This window comes from Tupaia chinensis, unplaced genomic scaffold (assembly GCF_000334495.1).
Source record: "Tupaia chinensis unplaced genomic scaffold, TupChi_1.0 Scaffold000066_1, whole genome shotgun sequence".
Classification (NCBI taxonomy): Eukaryota; Metazoa; Chordata; class Mammalia; order Scandentia; family Tupaiidae; genus Tupaia; species Tupaia belangeri.
Window position 1 is genome coordinate 8019326 of NW_006159525.1, and position 10183 is coordinate 8029508.

The 10183-nt window shown below is 43.2% G+C and overlaps 1 protein-coding gene across 1 annotated transcript in view; it reads left to right on the forward strand.

The window, feature by feature from the left end:
* DNER (delta/notch like EGF repeat containing) overlaps nucleotides 1–10183 on the forward strand; it is a 234775-nt gene that overhangs the window by 137006 nt on the left and 87586 nt on the right. The window contains exon 8 of the mRNA XM_006141980.1: nucleotides 3748–3972. Coding sequence (XP_006142042.1) covers nucleotides 3748–3972 — 225 coding nt within the window. The remainder of the gene's footprint in view (nucleotides 1–3747; nucleotides 3973–10183) is intronic.

Genomic DNA, 10183 nt, shown 5'->3' on the forward strand with positions numbered 1-10183 from the left:
TGGGTGAGCACATCCTTGCGCCCCTGGCTGGCGGGGAAGGCTCGGGGGGTGGGGGTGGGGGTGGGGATGTGAGAGCCTGTTAAGAGTGCTGGTCTGACTGTCTCTCATGACATTAATAAAATAAACAAAGAAAAAAAAGCAGAAGTAACTTGCTAAATAGTTATAGTAAAGTATTGTCAGATGTTAATAAGTGTTTAAGTATCTTCCTTTCAACCAGAGTTAAATGGAATATAGCTAACGAAGGATAGAATTATATTTCTGTCCAGGCTGCCGGGAGACTCTTTAGAGAATTCACGTATTATTAAAACTGATTTTAGGATACACTTTTAGTTTAATTTCTAACATTTAAATGCTACCAGGAACTTTACCGAAGTTAGATAGCATCGACCCTTTGGGGAATTTTCTGTTTCTATACAGAGAAATGCTGAGTTGATTATGTTACTTTGTTTGTTTGTTTAGTTATTTCTTCTATAAGGTATAGAAATAGAGAGAGAGGGAGGGAGGAGGGAGGATTCATCAGGTTCTGATGCTAAGATCCACCCCAGCCATCAGCTCACCCCAGATCACAGGCAACTGTATGCTTGTACCTGAGGAGGTCTCTGGACTTGAACCAGGAACGTTTCCACAAGGGACTGCTTCTTAGAGCATCACAGTTAGTGCTGGGCCACCATTTGGCCCCGGATTATGCCTTTTCATAAGTGTTGGTTTTAGATAATGAGACCTGGGAGTTATTTTTGTTTATTTTATATATTCACTACACCCTTAACAATAACAGCAAAATTGTCGATATTGCTACGCGTTCTGTGTGAAGGTGGATGAATATTCATTTAAATAGAGAAAACAAAGGTAAAATGAAATATTAGAATACAAACTGCTTATGAGTAAAATTATTTAAATTTCATTTTGAAAATTTGAGTAATATTTATTTCATTTTCAAACTTATTTAAAATTTATTTCATTTTTAAAGTAGCAATAAAAGCAAAAGTCTTATCCAAAGCATTATTAAGTACACATACTTACATGGAAACACAGACATACAGACATGTGGATAAATGTATGTAGTCTTTTTTTTTTAATTTGCCAGAGGGCACCTTCGCTTGCCAGAGAGACAGAGAGGAGAAAGATGAGAAAGCACTCCCTCGGAGGAAGTGGTCACACCGCAATCCCCTCTCTTCCATTTCTCCCTCCTTTTGGGATTTTGGGCTCATACACACACACACCCGGCATGTTTTTCAAGCCACCAGGACTGGGACTCAAACTACACAACTGGCCATGTGGGATCCAGCTGCCTCAGTTACCAGGCATTTCACTGTATGATTTTTTAATCTGAGAATTACTGAGTCATACACACAAAAGGACAAATAAAAGCCTCCTGTGCAATAAGGACAGCGAATTATTTTATTGCCAGAGAATGTGTCTGCTTGAGAGAGAGAGAAAGAAAGAGAGAGAGAGAGAGAGAGAGAGAGAGCAAGCACCTCCCAACGAAGTGTGTTCATGCTGCAGTTCCTCTCTGCTCTCCCTCCTTCCTCTCAGGATTTTGAGCATGCATGCACACGCGCCCAGTGTGTTTCTAAAGCTGCCAGGTTTAGCCTTGAACCACACATGCGAGCCCAGCTGCCCTAACCCCACTTCACCGGCTCGCCCTTGTAATCCTTTTCTTTCCATTTCTCCATCTTGTCAGGATTCTGAGCACACACGCACAGGTGCCTGGTGAATTTTTAAGCTGAGATTTCAACTATTGGCTATGTGGGATCCAGCTCCTGACATGGAGCCCTTAACCACTGCACTACAGGGCCTGCACACACAATAACCACATTTAAAATGAGAAAAAAGTGAATAGTTTTTTATAATTAGATGTATTATAAAGTCTGTGCATTTTAAGGGTACAGTTAATGTGTCTTCAAATTCGTCTGTTTCAGGTCCAGCAGATGGTATAGCGATTACATTGCTGGACTCCCATATGATTGACTGCAGTTCGAGTTCAGGCCTGGTGGCTTGAAACTCACTTCGGGTGCATGTGTGTGTGGGCCCAAGATTCTGGGAGGAGAAGGGATTATGGCATGACCATCCCCCCTGGGGGGTGATTTTTCACTTTCTCTCTCACTGTCTCTGTCTCTTCTCTCTCTGGTGAATGCACATGCCCTAAGGCAAAAGCCTCTAAAGAAAAACAATTCATCTGTTTTAAGTGCACAATTCAATGGTTTTGGTAAATTGTAGAGTGTGAGCTGTCCCACTGTCCAATTTTAGAACACTTGCAACCCAACAGACTCTTCATGCCCATCTCCCAGGCCCCTTCCCACCCCAGCTACAGACAACCACTCCCTCACGCTCTCTATCTATGGATTGCTTCTTCTGGACACGTCTTAAAAACGGAGTTTTACACTATGGATCTTTTGTATTTGGCTTCTTTTGCTTAGCGTGATGTTTTTGAAGTTCGTTCATGTAGTAGTATGTGTCAGTACTTAGTTCATTTTTATTGCTGAATATCGTGTGTATATCACTTTTTCTATCCACTACAATAACCAGTTTTAAAAATTTGTTAAAGTGTACATGTGCTTATGGGAGAGAGAGGAGGGAGAGGGGGTGAGAAAGAACCCACCAGGGAGGATGACCATGCTGGAATCCCTTCTCCTCCATTTCTCCCTCATTTTCAGATTTTGGGCATGATGCATATACCCAGCATGTTTTTCAAACTGCTGGGTCCAGGACTCAGACCACATAGTCAGCATGTGGGGTCCAGCTGCCTTAACCACCATGCTATTGACTGGCCTACGATAACCAACTTTTACAAAGTATATATTTAAACGATTGTTTAAAGTGGCTGTTTGTAGAGAAGAGAATTCAGGACAGAAGGATAAAGATGGGAGGTAGATTTTTTCCATTGCTATGTGTTAAAGCTAAATAAGCAATGTGTTCTGAAATGCATACAAAATACAAGAGGAAAGCCCAACCCTGACCCAAATCACACCTTCCTTTAGGAAATCTCCATTAATTTATTTTTGCATTTTTCTAGACTCTATACAATACACACATACACATGCTGCATATTTGGGTGCTCATGTATGCATATGAATGTGCATCTAAGCAGTAATATATTTTATATTTCAACAAAATGCAATCACAGGGATTAACATTTTTAAAGATTTATTCAATTTTATTTATTATTTTTATTTATTTTTTAATTTTACCAGAGAGAGAGAGAGAGAAAGGGAAAGTGAGAAAGCAAGCTGCCAGGTCTGGGACTTGAACTGCAGTCAGCCATGTGGAAGTCCAGCACCTTAACCACCACATTATCTACTGACCCTGGGATTAATTTTTTTTAAAAGCTTATTTATTTCTTCCAAGTGAGAATGAGAAGAAGAGAGAAAGGGAAGTGCTCCCAGCAGGGCTTCATGCTTCGATCCATGCCTAGCCTCAGCCAGCCAGGGCGCACTCATGCCTGGTGTGCCTAGGAGGGTCTCCGGGGCTTGGAGTGGGGGTGGGAGGGACTTGATGTTCCCTTGTGGCTTCAGCATTGCATTTCTGCAACACTGCAGCTGCAGCTGGTCCGGTGGGCCTGACAGTTTAACCCATGGTTACCAGAGCTAAGCAAAACTCTCTTACTGATTGGGCCATGATGTGTCTGGAACTGGTTAATCAGTTCACAGTAGAGAAAAGTTAAGATCTGCTAATTCAGTCTTAACTTTATGGGCAGAAACAAGTTAACATGTTTTGATCCTTTTTAAGCCCCTGCGCATTTTCTTGCAGGCTACTTTGGATCTGCTTGCGAAGAAAAAGTGGACCCGTGTGCCTCAGCGCCGTGTCAGAACAACGGTACCTGCTATGTGGATGGGGTGCATTTCACCTGCAGCTGCAGCCCGGGCTTCACAGGGCCCACATGTGCCCAGCTGGTTGACTTCTGTGCCCTCAGCCCATGTGCTCATGGCACGTGCCGCAGCGTGGGCACCAGCTACAAATGCCTCTGTGACCCAGGTTTGTGGTGCCCTTACACCAAAGCTTCTTTCTCTGATTGCAAAAGACTGTTAGTTTTTGCATCTGAGCAGATGCTGTATATTAGTAAGTAGAAACAAATTCCACTTATTTGTGAGCAGATTCTCTTTAGACTTAGTCTTTTCAAGGTTTTAAAATATCCTTCCCCTTTTCATGAGCAATTCACATTCATCGCAGAAAAATTAGAAAATATAAGCAAGCAAGAGAGAGATTAAAAACAATATTTTAACAGACTTTTTTTTTAAAACAATTTTGAGCTTCTACTGTATAATTTTTACTACTGCACGCTTAAGTTAACAGAATATATTTTTTCATCTTGTTTTTAAGGCTTTTGCCATAGGGTGCATGCACTTGCTGGAGAGAGACAGAAATCACCCCCAGAGGGGATGACCATGCCACAATCCCTTTTCCTCCATTCTGTCAGGATTTGGGGCATGCCTGCAAATGTACCTGGCATGATTTTCAAGCTGCCGGGTTCAGGACTTGAGCTGTGGTCAACCAAATGGGAATTCAGTGTCTTAACCACTGTTCCACCTGCTGGCCCCTATATTTTTTCATTTTGATGTGCATAAAAAAGCACAGTGTGACCCATTCAGAATTGTGTCATCTTTTCAAATTCTTACTCTGTGAACAGTTAGTTACACTTCTGACTTTGAGTAAACATACAAAAGTTCCACCATTTATTTTCCACACAGATGAGTTATACTAATGATAGAAGTTTTGATACCCAGGGGTGAGAGTGATGACTAGGTGAAATTTGTGTCTGTGTGACCCACTGGCATGAACTGAGACTTTCCGGGTGTCCTTTTCTCTTGTTTCCATTCTGCCCTCTGGAATGCTTCCTGGCACAGCAGACCCCCATATGCCCCAGGCTGGCCACACGGCTGCCCAGTCCTGGTTTGCATGTCCCTTGCTCTGCAGCGGTAGCACCTGTACCTGGGATGCCCACTTCTGTCACGCCTGTCACCTGGCAAACTTCCACTTCTGGCGTTGACTCAGCTTTCCTTCTGCTGAGGTCAGCAGTCACTGCTGTATCACTTTCATGATCTTTTGTTTTTGTTTTTTTTAAACAGAGAGACATTTTTGTTATAGGGCACGTGTGCTTGCTAGAGAGACAGAAAGTGATAAAATCATACCCCAAGGGGGTTGGCTACGCCACAATCCCTTTTCCTCCATTCTCCTCTTGGGATTTTGGACATGGATGTATATGCTCCTTGTGTGAGTTTCAAGCTACCAGGTCTGGGACTTGAACCACAATAAACTAAGTGGAAGTCCAGCAACATCACCATTACTTCATCTGCTGGTCCCTCACTTTCATGGTCTTTAAGATATTGATTGTCTTTATGTTTCTCCCCCCTTGGCAGAGGGAGGAAGTGTGTATTATTAGCAGTGCTTGTGCCCACGATAGACGAACGTGTGCATGACAGAGAGTGGGCATTCATCTTTCTGGATTTCGGGCTGGGTGTTTCACACCTCTGGTCCTTTTAGTGTCATAGTCACACTGGGGTCTGAAATGTCTCTAGGGTTTCTGTCACTTGCCTGAGGCTACACCCCAGTATGGGGCTGAGCCCAGGTTCAAACTCAGCTGCCCCTGTTGCCACAGCTCCAGAACTTCCAAAAGGCATGTCTCACATTCACAAATGAATTGAAAGAGTTAGAGGGAAATGCAGTGAAGCATCTGAAGGATGTTGAGCCTTTCTCACATAGACTTTCAATTCTCTCATTTTCTAAGCAATTAGCCAAGTGCCTCTTTCCTCTCTGCTCTGAAACACGGGGCATTGGGGCTGTTTGTCAGGATTCTCCAGAGAAACAGGAGGAAGAGATGGGGAGGGGTTATTTTAAGTAACTGGCTCATACAGTTGTGGGGATTGGCAGGTTCAGAATCTGTAGGGGAAGCTGGCAGGCTGGAAACACAAGTTTCATGTGGAGTCTAAATGCCTTCAGGAAACTTTCCTCTTTGCTATTAAGGCCTTCAGCTGACTGAATGAAGCTCACTCACATCACGAAGGGGAATGTGCTTTTGCCAAAGTGTACTGTCATCTAAAAATGACGTCCATGGCATCTAGACCAGCATTTGATCAAATATCTGGGTACCACAGCCCAGGCAAGTTGACACATGAACTATCACAGTAACATTTTTAGATTTCTCATAAACTGTGAAATAAAGAAGTCCCTCCAATTCTACATATGTCATGAGGTTACTTTGTTGAGTTTCCTCTCCTGTGAGAACCATGGTGGGTGGGATGAGCTCCCCCACCTCACGGCCCGGTTTTCTCCTATGTGGCTGGGGTGTATGTGTCATGCTTGGGAAGGAAGGAGGCAGCTCCGTGCTGGACCCTCACCTCCTTTGGACACAGGTCACCGAAATAACTTGGCTTTTGCCAATGAAACAAGTAGCTGGAGAACAGTCTCACTCCTGCCATGACTCACCAGCACGTCACGTTCCACATGCTGCTCTGGTTGTCATAACACGTGACATGATCCTAGGCAAAGTGTTTCTTCCTTTTTTTCCCCTGAAAGTTCACTTATTCTTTCCATGACAGAGAGAGTGAGTGAGAGAGAGCAAAATCCCTCAACAGGTCCCATACTGCAATATTCCCCCCAACCTCCCCAGCCAGCCGGATCATAGGTGTGCACGCACACACCCAGCATATATAGGCTGACCAGGGAACTGAACCCTGATTTACCACAGGGACCCAGCATTGTTGAGTGTGGCTCACTACTCCACAACTAGGCCTGAGGCAAAACCTTGCTGTTAGGAACTTCCTCAGAACTTCATTGCTTGTCTGCTAAGAGTTCTGCCTCTCTCGGTGAAACCCTACAAAGAAGAATTACATCAAAACAGTGCTCTCTTTCTTCCTCTGGCTCGTTTTCTTAACAATGTAAGACTTTTCCTTTTATGTAGTTGGTTTATTTTGAAAACTTTGAATTGAGTGTAGTTATTTAAAGATACATGTTGTTTTTTTACTACCAAATAGAGTGTTTCAGCAGGTATGAAGAGGATTACCTGGGCCTAAATGGAAACTCAAACTGCCCAGAGCTTCTCTTTCCACACCCAGAGAAGTGGCTGCAGAGCTGTGTGTGAATTCCAGAGTATCCCATTTATTTGGCAGCCTCTGGGTGGAGCCTTGGAGTGCTGCCCAGGCATCCCACTGGGGAGACGAATTTTCTCTCAGAGAGGATACTTCCTTAGATCATTAGGTGGCTTTGTGTGAAATGAAAAAAGCCACCTTACCGTCTGGTGAGAATTTGCACTTTAAGAGGTGAACATGATACGTCTGTGCATGTGAAATTTCTCATCCTAATCTTTTGGAGCATGTAATTGCTTTACTGTTAGTTTGTATAATAGAAGAATCTTGTGAGAATAGGTGAAATTGGGTGTCTAGCTGAGAGCCATGAGGCTGATCATCTTTAGAGAGCAAACAGATCCCATTTCATAAGTGGCAGCAGATTAAAATCATGTCAGGATGATAATTAGCTCCCATCTGACAGAATGCCATTTTGATGACTACAAATCAGATGTGCCAGGTGCTTTATTTTCAAACCTCATTTTTAGCTTATCAGTCTAGGGATTTCTGATGGGATTTTAATATTACATAATAAAATGTCAGCACTGAGTAATCACTGGAATGTTATCTTCCCATGACAGGGTTATGTGATCGGCCACCCATTCTCTAAAATATTGCAAATTGAAATCTCCTGCAAATTGGGGAAAAGTGACAACTTGGAGCTGCTGCAAACATGATGAGGCCTGTGGGCATGGCATCGCGCTGGCAGGTGGGAGCTAGAGCGTTTCAGAGGCTCTCCACGGCAGAACGGTGGCATCTGGACGTGGCCACTTAGGGAATACATTCTAGAGAGGACCAGCCATGAGAGGAATCCCTGTTAGGAAAGCAGATAATTTGCCCGAGTCCATTGGTCTCGGCCTCTGCCTCATGTGAATTTTAAACTTATTTATAGAATTGAATGCACCCTGTCATTTTCGGGTGACTTAAATATTACTCTTTTAAGGTATTTAAGAGATAAGGCATTAGAGGGTAAACATGACAATATTTATGGGTAATTTTTATTTTCACAAATGATGTCTTCGATGCTCATCAACTAGACCTGGGACAGTTGCCAATCATGCTTCTCTGATGATTCTTCTTTAACAAAATGCTAGTCACTCAAATAGATTATCCAGGTATATATAGTAGTTTGTGTGTGTGTGTGTTTAAGAATTATTTTTATTTAACTTTATTTATTATTATTACTTAATTTGACTAGAGAGAGATTGAGAGAGGGGGAGAGAAAGAGAAAGCAAACTGTCAGTTTCAGGATTTGAACTGCAGATGGCCATGTGGAAGTCCAGTGCCCTTAACCACCACGCCAACTGCTGGATCCTGTAGGAGACTGTTAAATAGAGGAAATGCAGCCTTTTGCCAAGAGAAATGTTTTTGTTTTTGAGATTATGATTATTATTTTATTCTTATTTTTTTAAAACATTCAATCACAATACATCATTCGGCTTGTAAAGAGAATTTAACTAACATGAAATATTTCTCAGACCAGTCCAGCTGTGAATACTATACATGTTATCAGCAACAGGTAATAAACCATTTCTGTGTCTGGGTCCCACAAATGTCATGCCTCTCTATTTTTTCTTCTCCTTTCCTTCTCTATACTCTCCTCCTCTCTCTCCCACCCCTGTTCCACACTCTCTTCAGTGTCTATAACTTATTTTCACTGCTTTATGCCCTCTAATTCTTCAATCTCTACCATTGAGTGTGGATAGTTAGTATAAAGTGGATACATACAATATCTTTCTTTTATAGCCTGGCTTGCTTCACTTAGCAATTAATCTTCCATATTCGACCACATTCTATCAAATGACAGGGTCTTGTTGTTTTTCTATGGCTTAATATTATTCTGTAGAGTGTATGTGCCACACTTTTTCAGTCCATTCATCTGTATGTGGACATTTGGGTTGGTTCCACGTCTTAGCAATTTGAATAATGCTAAAATAAACATTGAAGTGCATGTGCTTTTCTGACTTGAGTGTTCTCCTGTCCTTTGGGTAGATACCCAGAAGTGGGATTGCTGAATCAAATGGTAGTTCTATTTGTAGATCTTAGAGGAACCTCCATATTATCTTCCACAGTGGCTGAGCCAATTTACATTCCCATCAACAGTGTAGGAAAGTTCCCCTTTCACCACAACCCGACCAACACTTATCACTTTTTGTATTTTTGATCTTCACCATTTTCACAGGGATTAGGTAGAATATCATTGTGGTTTTCACCTGCATCTCCCTTATGGTGAGGAATGTTGAGCATTTCCTCATATGCTTTTTGGCTGGTCGTATGTCTTCTAGAGAGTTTTGTTCACCTCATTTTCCCATCTTTTAATTGGGTTAATCATTTTTTTTCCCCCCAGTAAGCTGCTTGAGTTACCTATATTCTGGTCATCAGTCCCTTATCTAAGGCATATTTTGCAAAAATATTCTCCCATTCTGAGGGTTGTCAATTCACACTAATTACTATGTCCTTTGCCATGCAGAAACTTCTTAATCTGATATAGTCCCACTTGTCTATTGTAGAGATTATTGTTCATGCTCTGGGAATCTTATTTAAGAAGTCTTTGCCTATCCCAATGTCTCCTAGAATTTCCTCAGTGTTTTCCACCAGTAATTTTATAATTTGAGGTCTGAGGTTCAGATTTTGATCCATTTTGAGTTGACTTTTGATAATGGTGAAAGATGGGGATTCTTCTTTCTACAGGTGGATACCCAATTTTTCCAGCATTTTTGCTAAAGAGGTCTTACTTTTCCCAGTGGGTTGACTAGTATCTTTTGTCAAAAATCAGTTGGCTAAGGCCTGCGTAGCGGCGGGGCCGCCCGGGCCGGGCGCCCGCCCTCTCCCCGCTCTGCGCTCCGCCGCCCAGGGCCGCCTGGTCCCACTGCCTTTCCGGGGCTGGGTGTGTCCCGCGCTCGGCGCCAACGCGGGCCCGTGGCGTGGACCAGCCGAGGTCGCCGTCCTTCCTTTCTCTGGCCGGGTGGGCGAAAGGGAGGTGGCACTGGGTCCTGCGCACATTCACGTGCTCAGGGCTGGCGTTTGGCCGCCGGCCGGCGCGTGGCTGCCAGGCCTGAGCCTGTGCATGGCCTCCGGGCCTGCACATGGCCGACGGGCCTGTGCGTGGCCCTTTGCGTTGCCCC